This window comes from Strix uralensis, chromosome 4, assembly GCF_047716275.1.
Source record: "Strix uralensis isolate ZFMK-TIS-50842 chromosome 4, bStrUra1, whole genome shotgun sequence".
Taxonomy (NCBI): Eukaryota; Metazoa; Chordata; class Aves; order Strigiformes; family Strigidae; genus Strix; species Strix uralensis.
The window spans coordinates 98,198,979-98,222,314 of NC_133975.1; the positions used below are offsets into that span (position 1 = coordinate 98,198,979).

The 23,336-nt window shown below is 34.4% G+C and overlaps 1 protein-coding gene across 2 annotated transcripts in view; it reads left to right on the plus strand.

Annotated features, from left to right (window-relative positions):
- Positions 1-23,336, plus strand: part of FMN1 (formin 1) — a 209,386-nt gene that overhangs the window by 168,879 nt on the left and 17,171 nt on the right. For both annotated transcript variants that reach the window (XM_074868155.1, XM_074868156.1), the window contains 2 exons: positions 13,930-13,981; positions 16,959-17,108. In XM_074868155.1, coding sequence (XP_074724256.1) covers positions 13,930-13,981; positions 16,959-17,108 — 202 coding nt within the window. The remainder of the gene's footprint in view (positions 1-13,929; positions 13,982-16,958; positions 17,109-23,336) is intronic.

Genomic DNA, 23,336 nt, shown 5'->3' on the forward strand with positions numbered 1-23,336 from the left:
CCTGTCAAAGCTTTCACTGGTAGGAAATCAGGATGCCCAGATCCAATACTTTAGATTATATATCCTGTGAGCAAGTGCTTACATATATGGAAGATACTACTGCAAGGAAAGAGTAGAGTCAAGAACTGGAGAGGATTGGATAGAAGAGATTAATGCACTTAATAAATAATGAAAGGCCCAAGCACACTTGCTCTCAAAAGATTTTAATACCTACCATCACGTTGGTCACTCTCACCTTATGTTTGTCCCCTGTACTCTGTAATTTCACACAATAGTTTTTGGATTAACCTTGGAAATACCCTTCACTGCCACAATAATACAAAGTGATTATGACAATAGCATGCTTAATCTGATATGCATTTATGTGAATTTCTTTGTAGACTTTTGTAACTTTGGAATGTTGATCATTTTTCTCAGTTATGTTTTGTACCCATAAAAACACATGAATATCCTGTTTTAATGCTTTTGAGCATGATTGATAAAAATACTAGATGCTCAAAATTTTGGCAGGAAATTGGAGGTCTCTGGATTAGGTTCTGCTATGGTATAAACTGTGTTTTCCTGGTTTAAGTGATAATAACAGGTAAAACCTGTAGGCCAGACAGGAAATAGCCATCAGAAGGAAGCTTCTTTCTAAGAAAAAAAGATAAATAAATCTGACACCAAAACTTGCCGAACAGGATGTAGCAGGACCATTTGTTTTGAGAACGAATATAATGATCACAATGTTCATAGGGCAATTCTTAGAAGTTTGAAGCTAGTTAAAACACAAAGTACCAGGTCGCTACTAAGCTCTCAGAATTGGAGAATGACAGAGTAAAAATATATGGATGATACAGTGTTGTAAGATTACAGCTGTGATAAAAGACAGACTTCTAAATGTTAAGTCTGATTTCAGGTTATCATTCAACCTCTCCTCCAACTTCTGTGATACCTTTATGCCTAGATACTTCAGAAACCAGGGCAAGATACATAAAAATGTACCTTTGTCCTGAGAAGAGCCCTTACAGTGCTGCTTTGTGAACACCTTGACAGAGGTGGAGAAATCAGTATTACTTCTCTTTAGAGATGTATGTATGGAATTGATTGGAACAGTACTTCTTTCGTGGATGTAAATCAATTCAAACTTTTTTGCATCAGGATTTTTCAGCTATCTAAACTTTGTCCCATGTCAGCTATTGTCTAAAAAATATTTCTTTTCAGCTACTGCGTAGCATATTTTGGGGTATAACTATTTCTACAAAACATGCGTATAAAGCCTTTCATCTTGAGAATGCCTTACAATCTGAAAATTCCCTCCACAAAGTGTTGCTCTGGAATGGAACATGGTATTAGAGAGGGTCCTAGTGCCCTAAGGCAGGCAGGGATACCTGACTAGACACAACAGTGTATCTTCTGTGGCCAAGCAGAAAACTTTAAACGTTAAGGAATATAATGTTAAAAGGCAAAACTGCTCTATAAAATGTATTTGGTTTGATTATCTATAGAGTTATTGGTACAGATTTTTAGTAAATGTTTATAATGTGTTTCCATACCTTGAGTTTTGCACAAGGGGCCTGACACAGCATTGACTTAGAGTTGAATGGAAGTTGGATGGCATATTTATGTTTAAAATTATTTAAGCTTTCCACATCAGGGCTTCTTTCCTTACATGTAATTGGGCAGTTCCTAGGACAGAGAATCCCCAAGCTTAATTAGGAGAGCTGACTCTACATTTCTGTTTGAAATAATGGTAGGGGAACTTTGACTTTCCTGCCTTTTAAATGCCAGTCATTTTTCATTTTAATGTAATTTGATATTGGTTTGGTTTTGATGTGAACGAAGTAAATTGTCTCAAGATTTAAAATTTCTTTTCAAATTTAAAAAAAACATTTCCAATCATTTTGTGACATTTTCAAAAATGTTGTACAATAAGTTGTCCTATTAAGTATTTGATGTAAAGAATAATCTGCCATTATAGATGCAGATGCATCAAATTCAAAAGTGTATCATTACTTTTACTCTGCATATGATTTTTTAAGCCTATTCAATACTTTCTTGTTCTACTGCAGAAAAAAAGAAAGAGGAATTAAGCTCATTATGACTTGGTTATTACAGCGGAATGAATGTAGATGCAAATTATATTGGTATGGTTTTTGTTATCATTCTCAGGAACAGTTTTTGTGTTTTTTAATAGATAAGATCAAATCAAAACAGTAGTCAAATAAAACTTCAACCATGACTAAAATTACACTTAACTCTTCTACTAATAGGTCAGTTGGAATTGCTTCTATTTTTTAGGATTTCAGTTAAATTACCATTATCATATATTTATATTCTTCTGTCTGCCTTTTGTATGGACCTAGTATTATTATTGAGTAAAAGCCATTTCCAGGATATAGGAGGTATCTCATGAACAATAAGGTAATAATAAAGGTCCAGAGGTACAGTGAGCAAAAACTCTGCAGTCATGGGTTTGGCTGCTGCACTCACATTCCCTGGTCTTGTTACATAATACACGTATTCTCTTCTTTCCTTTTACATGAGGATAAACATGAACACGTAAAAATGTTTACATCCAATATGGAGAGGAAAAAATCCAGATACTCCCAGCATAGAGTTCAACAGAAAATAAGCAAGCTGTAAAAAAACCAAAATAGATTAGGTAGAGGGAATAATAATTCTTGTTATTTTCCCAGTCATAAATAAAGCTAACATGAGATTTTTTTCTTTTGTATACACTCTCATTTCTCTTATCATGGTAGTAATCAGAGTGCTTTCTAGGATTGAATTAAATGGCCTGACCAATGTCATACATTGGTAGTATGAAATCTTTTGACAAATATTTGTGATTTTGTAGAGGAAATTACTACAGTTTTGTTTGGGAAATTATCAAGCATATATTATGATATATATTTTTTTAACAATCTGTCATAACTATTGTGTAGAATGTATGTAGCCCAACAGAGGTGATTCTTCTATTGATGTGTTCTTTAAGTAAAATAAGACACACGTGCTTTTTCATAAAGACATATGTGATTTTTGATCAATACAATTTCTTTACTTTGTACTTGTTCTTTCTTGTTTAATTCTACCTCTTTAAATTTCATATTTCTCAAGCTGAATCTTAGGGTTTCATACTAAATATGCATCTTTATAAACAGGAAGATTGTTGGTTAAAAATTCAGAGTTTTATTGAAATACTTTTTCTCTTGTGTACAAGGCATACTTTTTTTTTCTTAAACAAGATCCTGCTAGGTGTTCTCCAAATTCAGTTTTGATTCAGGTATGATGGAGACTAAAACATTGAACTTCAGAGGCCAAACTATATCAGGTTCAGTGATGTTAATAGATAAATGTCAAGAAGTTTGCTGTATACCTTGTCATACCTGATCTGTAGTTTTATAAGAAATTTTCAAAAAAGGGTTGTTCATTTGGCACATTTCACATCACTAAAATGCATTTATGGATGCTAAAAATAAAAAAAAAAAAACGCAAAAACTACCTTAATATTTCACCTTACTTTTAAATGTGAATATCCAATATCAATACCTATATTTAATTTGATTTTCATTTTGATTTGATTTACCCTTAAATTTGGGTAGCTGTGTATTTGAGAATCAGTTTGGGCTCAAAATTGTCCTCCCCCATCCTGTCTATATGGCTGAATGGAAAGGGGAAGGTGACTGTCATACTTCCAAGCAGCACATTTTTAGAAGGTCAGAATGATTAAATTCATTCTCAATAATGTAGTTTTTCTGTTCATGCTTTTTATTGACAGTCTTTGTTTCTTAAAGAACCTTCATTTCTTTTTTTATTTAAACAGAAACGTAGCAAAGAAACAGATGTGTCCCATATAAAATATGCAATAAATCTTGTCTCACAAATTCTTTGCTCTGAACTTTCTGACAGAAACTGTCAAATATCCACTTTAATTCTAGTATAAAATGTTCACTTTGTGTCATGGCGCCAACCACCATATGCTGGAATAAAGTCAGTAACCAGCAATAAAAAAAGGCAACATACACACCTTTGAAACAGTACAAGCAATCAACAGTGAGAAAGGTCTATATAAATCTATGGAGAATTAATCTCAGCTTTGCCACTATCCTGCTGTGCATTTACAATGAGACTTTGCTCCCAACCACCAGAAGTGGCTTACTTTGCAGGAGGAGTGTATCCTAATGAGGGGAAAATGTATGGAAAACAAAGCAGCAGCTTTTAACCCCCCACCCCCATCCTTTGGATCACCTAGAAGAGCATGTCCTAGTGTGTTCAAACATGTGGGGCCACTACACATCACGTATCGCTGTACTTTAGCTGATCATGTGAAACCAATCTTGACTGAGCTCAATCAGCAGAAATTACTTTAGCTTCATAAATCATTGTTATCATTCCACAGGAGGAGGCAATGCTATGGCTTTTCTCTCCTAAAAGTTTTCAGGCCACAAATTTCACAAGCTTTTCTGAAATTAATTTATTTATATTTGTATAATTATTCACTCTTTACCCACCAGATTAGCTGTTGGTTCACCACTGAACTTTTTTTTTTTTTATATCCTTCTTATGTTTTTGAGAAGACCCCCTGCTTCTTATTGGTTTTAATAATCATTCAAATATTTAAAAGTATTGCCCTCAGTATGAAAACGTGCTGATCCTTAACGTTATTACTTCTGCTTATAACAGGAGATTGCAGTTACAGATAATCTGGATAGTTGGTTTTCCCAAACACAGAACAGATTAGATTTAACCTTGTTCTGTTTGAAAAGATTAGAACTAATTTTTCAGTTCCATAAACTTCTTAGATACATTTAGTCATCTCAAAGATTAATCCTGGAATTAGACCACAACATTATAAGAGATTATTGAAAATAAATTTGAATTAGAATATAATTCTATAGTGTGTTTAAGTACTAATAAGCTTTAAAAAATATTCATTCCCTGGAACCACAAGTGTGGGAGAATGGGAGATTAATGGCTAAATTGCATTTTAACAGAATGCAGTTTCAAATAATTTAATTGGAATAAATAGAAAAAATGTGATACTAATCCTTGCTTTGTAATTAATAACTCCAGAACACAGGGGAAAAAAGACTAATGTTAGTCCTAATTTTAATGAAACAATTACCTTTTGGTGTAGAAGCTAACTGAAAAAATAGCTTTAATTTAAACATCTACTCTTACAGAATGCAATAGAAGTATTGTCCTAAGAAACATATGTTTTAAGAAATATAGGGCTTTCTGAAAATAAATATAATTTTTTTGTTCTTCACAGTTAGTTATAACGTTCTGGTATAATGACCTTCAACACTTTTTCTGGCACGTTTATAGACAGCATTATCACTTTTAAAAGAAAACATAATTTCCTAGGTTTTTTATTACCTATGATAATAAACACTTTCTTGAATGTGTTGCTTGACTGTGTTCTGCTGGTGTTGTGTGCCTCTGTGTGTGTACAAATGTCTACAATTCGTTATGGTTTGGTAACATTAAAAATACTGACGCTTCTATAATGTTTAACCATTTCTGTATGGTAAACGTTAATTAGTCCTTGCTCAGTACCTAAGATACAGGTTGGTAACTAATATTCCTGATTACTTGTGGGGAAACTTGTTTGTTAAGCAGCTTTCCAAGACTGCACAGAGATTCGTTGTACCATGACAACATTTGTACATTTTCATCATTGGATGTGGCTTTCTTAGTTAAAAACAATTTTTGTACCACTGCAAAGGAAAATAAACTTGTAAGGACTGTTTCAGGGAAGCATGATTAAGACCTCATGGCAGCAAGTGTTCTGAAGATTGTTTTGAAAGGATTTAAGATGTCTATACCAGTATTTAAACCATCTAAAAAAAAATTGCATAGCCAAATCCCGTGTTCAAAATGTGATATTTTCTAATTTAGAGAAGAGGTAAAGGAAATAAGGCTTATGTTATCACACTGCCTGTTGATTGTTCCCCTGCCAATAATTTTTAATGCATTGGCCAATTTTGACCAAATGTGACAGCGTTAGAGATCCTAAGATATTAAGCTCTTAAAATCTCAATAAAAATATGTGGCTAAATAGACAAGAGTGACCCTATTAGCCTTCCAGGGAGAGAAAGGCTGTATTACAAACTCAACCCTTAATTAAACATTAATGAATCCATCTGGGAACTAACTCTAAAATACAGATCCACAGTAGGCCAAGTTTCATTGATTCCATTGCTCCCAGACCTTCTTGCTTAACTGATACCATAGAAGGAAAATATCTTGGTGGGTGTGGGATCATTTTTTTGAGGATTTTTTGCATTCTAATATACTGGAATAGAAGACTATATTAGACATACGTTGAAAGATTTACATGTAATTTCCAGGCTGTCTACTGAATTCCATGGCTTCGTAAGGCCTACCAATTAGAAGTTAGTAACCAGCTAAAGAAAGTTAATCAAGTAATAAATATTAGAAAAAATGGTTGCTAGGAATCTGTACATAGAACACAAGTTTTTTTATTATTTCTGAAATACAAAACTTTTACAAGACAAAAAAGCTCCTGCATGAGAATGGTGGACTGTAGCCACGTGAAATAATTTGAAGTCATATTAAGTATGTGGTTTTCAAATTCAAATTGAATACAATTCAATGAAAAACAAAATAAAATGGAAAATGTTTTACACTGTATGTATTCTCTCCTACTTGCTGTGTTTATATATGAGGTCAGTTCTTAAGTAATAAGAATTTTTTAATTTATTTATTTTATTACTTAAAAGTAATATTATTTCCCAAAAGATATATTAAAAGTAACTCAATATAATAATGTAGAAATAGCAGAAAATTCATGTTTTATGTAGAGCTCTAGATAGAGTTTTCTTGAGTATAACTCTTCCTAGAACAGGATACACACCTCCTCTAGAATTTCTGAAACTTTATAATTTGCTAAAAGCTTTTAAGATTGTTGAGAAAGCCGATTCAATAATTAGAATGAAAGGTATAAATGTCTGAAATTACAAAATTCATTTTTACTATGAGTACTTAATTTCTGAAAACTTTTATACCCTCTGTTGCTATATGCTTTATTATAGGATGTAAATAAGTAAAACAGTTCTAATAGGATTCAGTCTGTATGAAATGTAAAACTTCATCCAAGTAGCATATTGTACTAAATTAGAAATTGAATATCCATGTCTTTAGCAATTCCAAAACCCCAATTTCCATACCTATTCCATACCATACTTATTCTTGTTAGTCAAGGCATGTTTTCAAAATACAGTATATTCCAGTTCGTTAATGAAAAAAAAAAGGAAAATAGAGATGATCCATTTTCTGATTTTACATTCTCTTCTGTTCATATGTGAATTTGCACTAATACTTGTTCATTTGCAGTTGACATTTGTTAATTTGTTTAAAAGATTCTATTAATTTGATTTCCATTCCTTTAAAATTCACATTTTAAGAAAGCAGATTCTGACAGTGTCAGGTGATGAAATATATTTTCATGTGTTAAGGTACACAAATTGTTCATTTATCACATTTGCAATGTATACTATTCATGGCCTTTTTATGCAGGGCCCTGTCTTTTTCTAGACAGTAAGATAACACTAATAACAAAAAGATTAAACAGATGTTCATTATACTTATGAACACTTTGTATAAATTGTTAGCCACGTGCAGTTGGCTTTGCTTCATACTGCATTGGAAACTACAGATTGTTTAAATGATAAATCAAATGGCTGGACACCTTGGCTACAATAAAAAAATAACTTTATGCTTAAAAACTGTCCAAATGATCCAACTGATCTAAATCTTCAGATTCATCCACAATGATTTTTCTATAGGGGTATGTGCTGTTGTACTGAGTCTGGCTGGGATGGAGTTAATATTCTTCATAGCAGCCAGTATGGGGATGTGTTTTGGATTTGTGGCTAAAAGAGTGTTGATAACACAGGAGTTGGCTGTTGCTGAGCAGCACTTGCACATTGTCAAGGCTTTCTCTTTTTCTCACTTCCCCCAGCAAGTAGGCCACACGTGAGCAAGCGTTGGAAGGGGACAGCACCTGGGTAGCTGACTCAAACTGACCAAAGGGATATTCCATTCATGTAATGTCAAGCTCAGCAATGAAAAAGGAGGGGAAAGGACTCTGGGAGAGGTAGTCATTGTTACAAAAATGGCTGGGCATCGTCTACTGTGGAAGGTGCTGAGTGATTGCCCTTGTATCTCTTGGTTTTTTTCTTCCCCTTTGCTTCACTTATTGAATTGTCTTTATCTTAATCCATAAGTTTTTCTCACTTTGCTCTTCCTATTCTCTCCCCATCCCACTGCAGGGGAGGGGGGCAAGTAAGTGAGTGGCTGTGTAGTGCATAGCTATTTGCCACAGTCATCCCCCCGTGACTCTAAAATAACAATCCTTAGGAAAGCACAGTTTCATTTGATTGCTCATGATAGTTATTTGCAGCTCAAATAACTGCCATGTGTTAGCAAGCACACCCCTGTGAAAATTTTGTTTTCCATATTATTACTTATAGTCCAGTAAGTCTTGAGTAAAGGATTTGTTAAAAATTAAGTCTATTCGGAAAGTTTCACTGGTAATAGATCTATTGAAACCAAACCCAAAGACAGCTAAATTCATAGTTCTGTTGATCCTGCTGTTCTTTGTACTACTATAGTGTCTAGGAGTTTAAGCACGTCCAGAATTTTGTACAAAACCAGAGAACATCTATATTGCTTTTGATAATCCTCTTGTGGTGGTTTAGCCCCTGCCGGGGTCTGAGACCACGCGGCCGCTGCCCCTCCCCCACAAAGGGAGTGAAATACAAAGCCCCAAGACTGAAATAAGGAAAGGTTTAATACAACAGCGCAATAGCAACACAACAAATAACAACAATAACAATAACAGTAATAGTGATAGCAGTGAACAGAGCAAAATAGCTACCAAATACAGCAGTTTGAAGCACGATGTACAAAACCACGAGTGCACCGCGCTCCGCGCCAGGAAAAATGTGACCTGCCAGGATGTGATGTCCGCATGGTATCTGAATAACCCGGCTAGAGCTCCCCCCCACTGCTGGGGAAACTTAACCCTATCCTGGTTAAACCAGGACACCTCTCTAGTCTTTTTGCCCACCCGGAAGGCCACCTTTGAGCTTTTTCTTCCACTCTGCATAGTACCTGATTGAACAGGGTTATTAAAAAGTTTCCCTTGTATGACAATTTTACTTGAGGGAGATTTATATAGTATCCTTTTAGTCATAGAGTCTTCTGAGCTCAGCTTCTGGTACCCAAGTATATCAGCAATGTATAATTTCTAAGAGATTTGGATCTCTGTTATCAAATGGTGGTATGTCTTGGTGCGTTAAAAAGACCAAGAGAATAAGGTCTATTGTTGCTTGTTCTCCTTACTCAGTAATGACATAGAATGTGACATTTGATGCTTTGGAAAAAGATAACCCAGCTGAACCTCTCTGGGGATATACTTTTCTTTCTCAACCCTTGATTAAGTGGCTAGTACTTTTCTAGGACAGGTTTCATCTTTTGACTACCTTTCAGCATGACTACTTAAGAGGTTTTAGTCTTGTCTAATAAGGAAGGTAAGTTCTTGTGAGACTAGAAAATGTCATAATAACCTTTTGTCACCTTTTTAACAGCCTCTGTCCAGGCTCTGTATAGTTCAGTGAGGAATGTCATTAGGGATTTTGTTTTGGTTTTTGCATGTTTTATTTTGGGGTTTTTTTGGTTGGTTGGTGTTGTTGTTTGTTTCTGGGGATAGTTTTTTGGTCTACGTGTTATCCTAGATTCTGTCTTAATCTTAACTGTGTTTGATTGGAAGACATGAGTCAGAAAAGACCTATTTCCTTCTTTGAGGCAAAAAAATCAAATACCTTGTTTTAGGGTGGTTTTTTTCCCCTGCAGAAAAACCTGTAATTTACCAGTCTTTAAAAGTTCATGAAGCGTACATTTTTGAACCACATGAGCTCAGCCTTGGAATATAAAACTAAGAGTTATGATGTCTCCATCCTAACTGCTAGTTGTCTGAGCGTTCTCATAATTTTGAAGATTGTCATTGCTTCAGAATGCTTAGAAAAGTTATAAATAGTAAGATAATGAAAAATAAAAAAGCTGTAATGAATAAACTAGATCTGTAGACTTGTGTGAATTATCCTTCTTACATGCACTCATATATTTAAGTCACAGAGAAACGCCAGAAAATTTATCCAGTCAGACTCAGTAAGTGTTAAAAATTTTCACTAGAGAGGAAGAAGTAACTTGAGGTTTTTGTGCAGTTGTGTCTACCCATTTTGCTTTCTTTGTCCTCCCCTCTTAGAGTAAGTAGTTTCATCATTCTGTGCTTGCCTCTCTTAGTTACTGACATTCTCCAACTTTCAGACTGTGCCAGTATCCAATATTTTCTTTCCTTTGTTCTTTGGGGAACTATTTCACAGTAGCCTGATGCATGAAGAGGTCTTGGTTCTGTTGTAACTGGAAGCTGCTATGCATATATTAGACCCCATTAAAAATAAATATTTTCTGGTAATTTCTCATTCTCAAAATAGTGCTTGACATGCTGTTCCATCCTCAGCAAGTAGAATATGTAGAAGAAATAAGTTGGGTTGTTTTTTTTTTTTTTTACCATTTCATTCTAGTACTGTTTCACTCATAACTGTTATGGGGTCCTGACTCTTCAAATACTTCTGTATTTCAGTAAAAGTAGGTCACCAGAAATATCTCAGGTTCATAAGGCAAATTCAGAACATCATAGTCCATTTATTCTTTGAGCTGGATACAGATAGCATAATGAACAAGACTAGTGGCTGGTCGTCAGAGTCTATAGCTGTCAAATTAGAACTGCATATTTTGTAAATACTTGTTTTCCTTTCAAAGTTCTTGTCTGCAGAAAGACACAGAAATTCTTAATTGATCCTGGCTTTAATATCTATATTCAAAGAAGATATATTGATTAAGATTGTCTGCTTGTCATAGGACAGGATCTGATACTTTATTCAGGATATGACTTAACCAAATCCAAACAATAGAGCATATTAAGAACTTGCACTTAGATGTGAGACCAGACAGAAAACTTTACATTTGACAGTTCCCTGTCATTTTCAAAGCTGGTCAAGCCTACTGACTCTAAGGCCAGACAGAAGGGTGTCTCCATACCCAATGCAGTTTATGGGAAGGACCTCTATGTAGTCTGTATGCATGTAATGTAGAACATCTATGGCTACATTATGGAATAATTTGGTGCAGTAGGATTGGATCAGCAGACTGAAAGAGCAGAGGCTGAGGCCAGTGTGTTTGCAGTAGAGAATTAAGCTTTGAGTTAGATTTAATCTGAGATGAACATCTGCACCTCATGTGTTTCAAAGCTGTCTGAAGGCTCAAGCATTATTTTGGTCTTTTTGTCCCTATGAAGTGTTGGAGTGCATTCGCTGTGGAGCTTCCTGTTTAGCTTCCTCCTAATGGAAATTAGTTTGCAAGCACCAAAACCTATCTGCAGACCAAATCAATGCTCAATAAATGGGGACAGTGAGGAAATTTGCCTCAAGAGCATCCTATTCAAAAAGCTAATGCCAGTAGTCACTGTATTTCAGTGTTCACTGCAGTCATGCTTTTCTCCAATACAGGAAATAGAAAGCGGTATCAGGAGTCCATTTCAAAACAAACAAAATGTGGTACATGTAGTTAGGCTATAGAACACTTGCCACAGCAGTTTGTGGAAGCTAAAAAGTTTATAAAAGCTTAAGCAGAGAATGAGCAAGTTCCTGGGAGAAAATCCATTGAGAATTATGACGTCCAGTGCAAGAAGCATTTTGTATGAACTACAGAACCTCAGAGGCAGAGAACACTCGGGGGAAGGATTGTGTGTTCATCCTGGTCCTTAACTCTAACTGAACACCTGCTTCAGTGTCTGCCAGAGGCAGGATATTAGGCTAGATGAATCCCTGTGCCAATCTGATAGGGCTGTTATTACGTTCTTATCTTAAGGAAACTGAGGAAACCAAAATCAAGCATGTGATCTAAGGATGAAAGAATTACATGATCCCACTTCAGCAAAAAGGAAATTCTATGCGAGTAAATGTGGTGTTGCCAGAGAAATAAAACGAAAGAAGTTATTTCATTTATGTAATTCATTTTAATTGCCTTCAGTAATTCCACAAGTTAAGAAGAGGATTGATATCTTGACTATGGAGCTTTGAGGACTCTGTTGAGGAAAATACAAGGTTTTGTGGAAACCTTTACAGACAGCGTTGATAGTGTTAGTTATTTCAGGTTGTGTAGGAGGAGAAACAGAACAGGATATTACAAATTCTGAGTGGAAGATGACTTAGAAATTGTATGGAAGATTAGAGAATTGCTCTGGTTTCTTGTGTTACACATGTGGTATTTGTAACTCCTATTTACTTAGAATTTGTTGCATAGAGTTGCTCATTTTCTTAACAATTCTCAACATCTAAATTTCAAATAAATGTTTTTAAATAGTTCCTTGGCAAACATGCTTATCATTAAAAATATGGAAAATACTGTTTGTCATATAATACAGTTATTTTCTTCCTTCCTCTTTTCCCTTATATTGCTCCACAAATACACACACAGTTACATTAATGTAAACTTTGTGTGTTCCTTCCTAGAAGTCACACCTTTTTTTCTACTTTCAATTGAGGTTAACTTCAGCTGAATTTCTCAGGAGCCTGAGATAAACACAATAAATCAGAGCTGTTCTATCTATTTCAATTGCAGCTGTCTTGTCACCAAGATTTGAGGTGGAGAATTTAATGGTATAGAATTGCTTTCCTGCAAAGGGCATATAACAGAGTTTCTGGCTTTTGCTATCTTGAAATAATCTGAATAACTATCTCCAACACACTTGTTCAATATAGGTAAACATATGAGTTTAAATTAATTTGTTTTGATAACAGCAAATGTTCTGAAGCAATCCAGTTTGTAAGGTTTTTTTAACTGTCTTAGTACAAACCTCTGTGTCAGTAGCCTTATAATGAAATGGAATCATTCAGGATCAGTTTCTCAGTGGCCTTGTCTGTGAACTCAAGTTTGTAACTGTATTCCAACCAGTCAATGCACTCCTATAGACCAAGCAGCAAAAAGATAGTTTTTCATCTTTGTATAAAGAAGTATCTGAATTCTGTTTATATTAACATTTGCACTTACAGGATTATTGTAATGTGGAATAGGAATAACTTTTCCTCGTTAGTATTGTTTTACATATGTGGTATTCTGCTGCAGCTAAAGTTGCTCCACTGTATTAAGAAGAATCGATCAACATTTTGTGAAAAAAATAGTGCTTTTGCTGGAGTATCCAGCTCAGGAAACATTTTCAAAAGAGAATGCCCATCCTTTGAAAATCAAATCCTTTTAAGTAGTTCGTGTGAGCATTCTGTAACAGAGGGGCTCAGATTCGCTAACCATATTTCAAAATCTTGGCTGCTTTTTCAAAAAAATCATGTACATACCATACATTTAAAACTTAGTACATGTGTTTTCACTTTCCAGCTTCCTGAACAAAATGTGATAGCTATATGGAACAGTTGGTGTTAACTATGTTTGGTACCTGTTCAGTTCCAATTGAACTTCCAATTATTTGTGCTGCAAAAACAGGTTTAAATTTGTAAGTTCAGGTCTGCAACAATAAAGAAATATACACAACTTAATGTTCTTTTTTTAAATCTGAAAGTCAAGTTTAATTATTTGCTCTTTGTTCAGATTAATGTCTACCACTATATATTATAGTATGGATTTTAAATGATTTTTCAAATACAATACACTTTATTGGTACATTAGAAACATTCATTTAGGTACAAGAAATAAATCAAAATTGAAAATTAGCAAGTATTTGCCACTTTTATGATATTTAGTATACAACCTATCTGATTTTGAATGTAAGAGATGTTTAATCTGTGGGATCTCTTAAAACAGTAAGGCAGTAATTTATATCTTTGAAATGTTTTTCACTGGCAGCTAAAGAAGAACGTAAAAAAGAAGAGAGCAGTTTGGAAAATGCACAAAAATGGTAAGGTTTTTGCTAGTGTTTTCTAAAAGTTTGTTCTGGTGAAAGATGTTATTGATCTTAGAAATTACATTAAATAGAAAAAAGGATCTGTACTTCAAAGAGGTAATATGCTTTCTGAAAAATTCTTATGTAGTCTTCCAGGAAAAAGTTCAGTTGAATTTTTAGCCAAACAGTGTAGTCTGAGGTTTTAATTATTGTCAACATTGAGCTGAATCAGAGTTTTACAGAATATTGTAATAACTGATTAACTACTTAATGTAGTAAAAATGTGTTTCGTTGTCACAGAATGGTTTCAGCACTTAGTCTATTGAATACAGTATACTAAGAAACCAGTGAAATCCTAATGTTTTTATTGCCTGAATATCTGAGTCTTACTTAGGCCAAAGGAGGCAAAATAGGGGAGAAATGAGATAAATTGATTTATAGATAGCAAAATATTTAATAAGTTAGTATTTCTAATAAATTTTATTTACCAAAGTATAGTTTTGTGAGAGTGAAGGATCTGCCTTTAACCTTGTGAACTTGCAGAAAGTGCCTAAATTGGCTGAACTATTGGCTGACATCAGCTGGGGCTTTACTTCTTAATCTCATTTGTCAAGGGTGGCTGGCTGGCTTGTTTCCTTTCTACCTAGCTACAAACCTACCTTTTGTGGCACAGGCTCTTTCATATTCTACCTGCTTTGCAGTCTTTCTGGAACAGACGCTCCAGGGTATGAGGGTACATTTAATTTGCAACCGACTTAAGGAATTAGTTGTCTGATGCAGTGTTTGGGTTTTTCAATCACTAACTAAACATTCAGTATTTTAAATTACTGCTAAAAAGATCTGTTACTTTTGAAAGTCAGAAAGCAGCCAGGAAGCTAGATTAAGATGGGTGAAAGCAAACCAGTGCTACTAGGGGAAGGGCTGAAGACAAAACATGAAGAGGGGATGAGGAGTAAGTGTCAGAATGAAGTCAGAGTGAGGCAGAGTGTGCAGAAATTCAGAATCCTGGAGCATGCAGAGACAACTGGATCAGCTGAAGCTGTGATGGAGAAGTGTTTTGCTAGGAAGAAGAGAGCACGATGCTACCAGGGCTGCTGTTACATGAAGCAAACCTAAGGAGAGAGTTTCTGGTCTGGCTGTTCTGGTCTGGCTGTTCTGGTCTGGCTTAGCCATCCTAGTCAAGGGGTATGAACACCTGAGGAATATCTGGCCCAGGTGAATGTAGTGGAAATGACATTGTCCAGTAGACATAAACTGTTTTAACCATGTGATTATTAACAAGGTATTTTAGTATTTTTAAGGTTTGAAACAGACATTTAAAGCTGTGTTAGGGTTTTTTTTTATTTATTTATTTTCTCCTTGTAGTGTCACTACGGGACCCTTCAACTCTGAATATTATGGGCTTATTCATAATTACTTCATTATGATGCCTTTACCATGGGTCACCAATTAACCTGAAATATAGTTACATGTTTCATACAAAACGTATGTAAGAAATTGAAAAGGTTAAGGTTATCATATATGAGGATTTAAAAAACTATAATATTAATAACTCACCTTGAGCAATATGTGATATTCTTCAGCATGTCCTAGAAGCTGTATCCATCTTTAAAGTATTAAAAAAACCCCAGAGCATATTGGCTCATGTGGCTAAAATCCAAGCTTCTTTACTTTGTGAAGCGGCTGGAGTATATATTCCTTTATTTTTTGGGGGGTAACTTCTGTATTTTTTGATGGTTATTTTATATTCTTCAAGACTAGCTAAAAGCTTGAATCTCAACATAAGGCAAAAAAACTTGACCCTAACCTTGGCAATTCCATATGAAAACGTGCAATGTGGACTATGCAAATGCAAGTATAAGTTAAGAAAGAAATGTTTGCTGAAGCTGCATCTGTTGCTCAAGTAACATCTGTTGAATAGTTGGGGACTCCTTAGAAATCTTTAGAATACCTCTTATTTATTTTATTTTATTTTATTTTCAAGATTTACACTTCCTGTGTTCTAGATTTAGGACCTATTGGCAACTGTAAAGAAGAATATAACTTTATTTTACTTAAATAAAATCAGTATTTGAAGAAAAATAAGTGTTTTGAAATACGTTGTTACCTTTCTTTTTAGATTATAGCATTATTTTTAATAAGTATAGCCAAAATTTTCATGATTGTTACATTACTTTGCAGAGAAAAATGATTCAACCTTTACAAAAGTGACATACTTTTGTTTTGTTTAGATAAGTACCTAGTCGTGTGAATCATTCCATTTTATCTATACAAAGATATCATAAAGGTTAAAAATGCACGATCAATTAAAATGCTATTGGAAGTATTGTGTATAATAAAAGACTATTTTGAAAATATCCAGCTGTATAGCAATTCAGTAGCCACATTATAAAATAGAAAAGCACTAAAATATTGCCATTGTATTTTCATAAAATTAGTTGTCTGCTTATTGACACATGTGGAAGGAGGTGACTTATTTTCAGTCAAAACTTTGAAAACTGACTATTGGCACTGTCTGTGCCTTTTTTGTTACTACTCCCAATTCTCCTGAAGTATTTGAAGGTTATTTTTAACGAAGCCTGGAGACTTTTTCCTGACTTGGCATGTCACTCTGACATAGTCCTTCAATAAAGATAAATGGGAGAATAAGATCTTCATGGAGTGTTGCAGAATAAAATTAAAGAAATAGATATAATATAGCATTTCCTGAAATGCAAGAAGTTAAGTTTTTCTCATTAAAATTGAATGCCCGTGACTTGCCTGTGTGGCGTATCTCTATGATGGCTCATGCATCTGTAAGTTATCCTCCTGGGAATGAGGTAGGTGTTGGAAGGTTTGTTATACTCAGCATCAATTGCTGCTCTGATTTCCAAGGCTAAGGGGAAGTTATGGTAATTACCAGCCTTGACTACTGAATCAGGAACCAGCCCTCAGAGAAACCATTTCCCCAGTAGGCTTATGTGTTGACAGTTTTTTCCCTCCTCCCTCATAGCTTTGAAGAAACAGTGGGATACTTTGGGATAAAGCCAAAGCCTGGCGAGAAGGAGATCACACCAAACTACGTTTTCATGGTGTGGTATGAATTCTGCAGTGACTTCAAGACCATTTGGAAACGAGAGAGCAAAAGCATTTCCAAGGAACGGTAAGGTTCTAATAAAGTCATTAATACCATTTTAGATGTCTGGGAAACTGTTCCTTCTCAAACCCAACAAATTATACTCCTATATTTCACAGGCGTCATTGTTTTCTTTCAGATCTAATGGACATCAAGGAAAGATTATTCCCCCAGGGTGTGTAGGAAAATTCACCAAAGGCATGCTGTCCCCACAAAAAGATAAACACATATAATCTGATAAATTACACTTTTGTAACCCCTTCCAATTACTAGCTAGTAAAATGAAAGGGGAGCTGTGCTAATTTGTAACAGATTGCTTCTCTGTGCATTTTCATGTTGAACTAGCCTAAATGAGGCGATATTGCTGTCGCAGACAGTACAGACAAATAAAAGTGAATGCTTTTCCAGTTAATATACTGCACTTGCATCAAAGGGAAGCCCCAGAGATTCAGGCCACACTTAGCACAGTGTCGAAGCCCCACACTGAATTTACAGCACTACTTCTGACTTTTGGTGTCCTGCTGAGGACATCAAACTACTTGCCGCTAGATCTCACCACAGTCTCCTGATTTTATTAGTCAGAGTAAGAAAAAAAAAAAAAAAAAAAAAGAAAAAAAGAAAACCTTCAATTATTTTCTTAATTTTCTTAAAGAAGTTTAAAATCTTTTACAAAGAAAAACCAATTCCACCACAAGGGCACCATGCTTACCATATCTCAATCCATTTGAAAAGACCTAAAGAGTGGTAATGGGCTCATGCTTTGGCAAAGAATGGATTAATCACTTTCAGCATGAAATATAAATCCAGATGCTTATTCCAAGTTGACACATTTAGAGAAAAATGTCTTTAAATGTATCGACAAAAGTAGTAAACTCATTTACACTAACTTTTTCCATTTGCCCCAATCAGTGGGGCTTTTAGCTTCATGTAGAAATAGTTTTTAAAGGACAAGATGTAGAAATTATAAATTCCCAATTATCAACCTTATCAACATTGTTTTACAGATATTACAGATTTTAAACACTTGAAAGTTGTAGCTTTTTGTATCACCTCTGTTATGATTAGATTGATTTTAGAAGCGACAACTGCAAACATGTACAAATAATCTTTTATTTCCTTGTGTCTAGATCAATATGCAAGTTTGTTTTACACGTTAAAAACTGTGTAAAATAAATAGTCACTAGCAGATTGCTGTAATCATGATAAGGATCATCTCAGGGATGTATTTGCTGAATCATTACTTACTTTTGTTCCAAAAGCAGTTAGGAGGAATAGAAATTAACTACCCAAGGAAAAACAAAGTGCAGACCATACATCCATTCCTTTTTATGTAATTAGCACCTTGCTGATGGCATACTATGATCCCTTCAAAGAAATTGATTTAAAATGCATTGTAAATATTTAACACTAATTTTTTTACTTTCTTAATACAATGCTCAAAAAATCTTTGTTTGTAAGTAAACTCCTATATTCTATGCTTTTCTACTGGGGTGAGATGAGAATTTCTCATGGTTTAATAATTATATAAATAAAATCTACAAATAAAAATACAGCACAAATATTTCATCAGCCCCTTTGATGGATACCTTTACTCCTATTCATAAATGTAAATCAATGCCAGTAGAATGCAGAGCACCAGTTACTATAATATTTCAGAGTGCTGACACTTTCTGGATTTTATATATATATATATATATATATATACACACATATATACACACACACTGTTTTTCAGACTTCACTTCAAATTATTTTTATGAAGTTTCATTAATCTCAAAAGGATTGTCCTTTACAGTACATGTCATTGTCCTTTACATTCAAAATTTGGGTAATTCATCAAGACAATGAGCTGCCGAAATGAGGAACCCTGTGTAATAAGTGAATTAGAATGACAGGAGAACGGTTTCCATCATCCTAAATTGTTTTGTAATGTGCTACTGAAAAGAAGCATCAGTAGATTTAGTATATATGGTCATGAAATCAGTAGATTAGAATGGTGGAAAAGCTATTTTCATTACCTGAAAATGTCCTGTAAAGTCATGACCGTTTAAGGGTTGTGTTTTGCAAAGTATGAGACTAGCAGTTGATGAGCTGCTGTCCAGAAAAGTTTGAAAGTCAGCTAAGAGTCATTGTGCACATTGGTAACTAAAAACCTTAGTATGACAGGAATGGACAGCTGTCTTCCTTAACGGGCTAATTAATTGGATGCACTCTTTGTTTTGCATTTTTAAATATTGTCATTTAATTTTTTAAAAAAATCTGTTTACCATGAACCAATTCTTTTGTTTTAAAGGAAATTTTAAAGAGGAAAAATTAGCAGTGTTAGTATTTTCAAAATTGGGTTCTGGAACTGAGGCATTGATATACTTATGTGAACACATTTACAATTGGATTACCCTTCAGATTTCAGGAGGAACTGCAGAAACAGCATAAAATGTATCTGAATTAGCTAGTCACATAGATACCTAGGAATGGATTTCATTGTTTACATTATATAGGAATGTTGATATTGGATTATAATTTGTCTCTCAAGAAATATGGTTTAGAAAATTAAAAAATTAATTATAATATGCAGAATTATCATTATGCAAAGGTATAATTAAAAATGTATTAGCTTAAAATTCATAGTAGTAAAAATAGGTCAAAAGATCTGAGATTCCAAAATTAAATTTTTATTCTCAAAACTAAATGCTTTGCATTGTATAACAGTCAACTTTAAAATCACAGGAAAATTTCAGGAAAAAAAGAGTACTGCCTTGAACTAAATGACAGCCTCAGCTGCAAGAGCATGTTTAGTCTAAAAACTGCTTGGCTCCCAAATGTAACACAACTGTAGAAATCTAATTAGATTTCTATGAGACTTTTTCCTAAAGTAAAGGAAACATTTTAACTGAGCTGCCCTGCATTTAACCTACCATGAAAATAAATTAGCTGCCTGCAAAATATAGTTGAATCATTGTCTCTTTCCTGGATAAAATTTGCACACCATTTAGAAATGCAAGACAGAGTTACAGATAGATAACAAACCTAGATAGATATGATGTGATGTGGTGTGATACGGTATGGTATGATATGATGTGATGTGATATGTTAAATAAATGACTGTAGAGATAAGTGAAGAAAGTTTTCAAAACCATATTCCTGATAGCAATATGATAACAGTTTTCTTTCAGACATAGTATTCCCTTCAAAACCAGAATGCAACTACAATACAATAAAATTTGCTTTGACAATTGCATCTTCATCTCTGACAAACAGCTTAATGTAAATGCACCATAATATTCACCAAATGTTTTAGACTTTTGTTTTGGTTTACATCAAAACCCAGTTTTGTTATTGACAACTTTTATAATTTAGTATGTCTGTGCATCCAGGTACATCAACTGCTTTTAATGCGTTCTTTTGGTTTTAATATTTTGAGATGATAACTGAATTGAAGACTAAAACAAAGGGTTTGCGGGTTTTTTTTGTCAAGAAGGCACACCGTGGTAGGGTGCATATAATTCCACTCTCACTTCATTTATTTGCAGTGGGCATGTCTATGAATTCAGAATCAAAGCAAATGTATTTATAACAACTTAAATGCATTTTGTATATATATATGAATGCCTATCTATAAGTCTATTAAAGCATTCAAGATCTGTTAAAGTATATTTTAAGAGGATATTGTAGCCAATTCTGATTATAGGGAAAAAGTGTAAATACAGAAAAAATACTAATAGTTTGCAGTAATTTCATCACAAACTGTGATTGTACATTTTGCAAAAGAAATGTGACAGGGATTATCATTATGTGTTTATGGGTGTTACCCTGCAAATATAAAATAATTATATATAAAGGGAATTATTGCTGTTAATTTGACCCACTGCTTACACTGCTAAGATAAGATTGCTATAATAGTTACTGTACAGGTTTGAAAAGCAGAAGCTCTGACTGTAGCAGTGTAGGTAGCTAATGGTAAAGATGAAAATGTCCTAACAAAAGAAAAAGCACTGAGCAGTGCCCAACTAGTTTTTGTTTGTTATAGTAAATTGGAGCTGGCTATAGTTTTCTACCCAACTCTTCCATTTATTAAATACAGAATGAATTGTATTCATTGCCTTCTATTTCTGCACAAGAAAAAAGTCTGAAGTGTCCTTGTTTGTAACACCACATGGTCATAAGGTAAAACATGTAAATTGCAAAATCTTTTAGCAGTACAGGCCAATAACCAATGGTTATTTTAACCATTGATTAAGCTAATTATGAGGCTATCTTGTGCTTAATAAATGACTGAAATTTGACAGAAACACTTGTCACATTTTCAGTATCACAGTGAGCAAGAAGAAGAAATAATCTTTGGTTCAAGACATTTTATCTATTTTAGAAGACCATATTTATTTTACAGTTTTATTTTAAAAGTGAATTTTTCTTTCATCTATTGTATGTCATGTATATGTTACCTAAGACAATGAGAGTTGGTGAGAGTCTAGATTTACAGCCATTTTGATCAATTTGTACTATAGTAGAACACTCTGTCCTGAGCATTAGTCAAACACTCCCAAAACAGGGCATCACCCAGGTATCGGGTGGTGATGATATCTGCACGTATGATAAAAGCCAAAAGATGAGTGTAACAGATGTTGTTTATTTCATGTGATATTAAACTAATGGTCTAATAAGGCAAATTGACATCACAGCATAAATGAGTTTTAAGGAAATATTTGAAATATGATCATTAGGAGACTTTATGGATTTATGCTTGGAGTTCCTTGTACACAGAATTGCGTCATGAGGAAAAGGCAACAATTGTGAGAAAATTTGATCAATGAGTCCTATAGCATTACCAGGCTGGAGGCTAATGGTTCATTGTCATAGAAAAGCTTTTGGAGTGAGTTTAAGTTAATTGTGCTTGAGTGAAGAAAGCAAAGAAGGTGATATTCTACATGTCTACATTCCACATGCATTTTGAGTGGATTTTAGGTGGCCAGTGTTGCCTTTGTCTATACCAGAAAGGTAGGGTTGAAGTAGCTGGTACATGAATTAATGAAGAGTTGTACCAGATTGTTTAGTAATGCAGACAGAGAAAAAAGGGAGGTGTAGCTATGGGGCAAATTGAGGAGATAATTACAAATTACAGGCCTGTGCTGCAAAACAGAAATGGCTGTTTTCCATAGAGCATACAACAGGTCTGACAAAGTGCTGCATCAAGGCTCTTGCTCTTGGAAAGAAAATAGTGTTTCTTTTTAGGTGTTATTAGGAAAGCACTATAGAACAAAATAGAAAACATCACTGAATCATTATATGAATCTACAGTTACCCATATGTAGTTCTTCTCCCTTCCTCTTAAGAAGGATGTTGGTAGAGCGGGGAGAGGTAAGAATAAGAAGGATCAGGTACCAAACAGCTTCTGCATAAGGAACCATTTAAATACAGGGGAATTCTTTGGCTTGGAAAGGACCCTACTGAAAAGGATACGATAGGGATCTGTACAGGCATATGGGGTGAATGGGAAATAGTCATTACAGACCTCACATAATATAACAGTTGAAGAGCATCAAATGAAGTTAGCAAGTGGCTGGTGCAAGCCAAACGCAGTGATGCCTCTTTACAGTGGGCGTACTTAATCTGTTGAACACTTTGCCACAAGATGTCACATGCCAAAAGCTTGCATTGCTTCCAAATGGTGACAGTAGAAATTCATATTAGAAAAATCTATGAAGGACTGTTACATATGAAGAGAACTTCCAGCTGTAAGAGTATTCTGGGGATTATCACTTTATGCTTTAGCTGTCTTTATATGCTCCTGGGTATCTGCTAGTGGCCAGCTCAGATGGACCGAAGCATATTTTTGATCTGAATTGTTGTAGCCTTTTTCTTCCTATTTTTTTTCTTATGCACCAGCTTTCCTAAAGGCATAAAAACAGATATTTTTTTTGTGACTACAGAGCTAAAATTTCTCACCCACTTTATACAGATAATCAAAATACTGTCAGTAAATCCAGAAAAATAGAAACATATCAAGTGTATTAGCAATTTGAGGTTTGGAGACAAATTCCACTGACAACATACATTTTACTGTATTTGTAGTGATTTAGTTAGTGCACATTTATTCTAAATTCAAAAATATTTGATCAATAATGACCAAGATCTTTTGAGAATATTTAAGCCTGAAGGCTTGATCAGGCAATTGTATTGTACAACACAGTAATAGAAGTGGACAATGTTCAAACTTCATAGTCTGTTATAAGGCTCCTAATTGTGAAGCTAACCAAG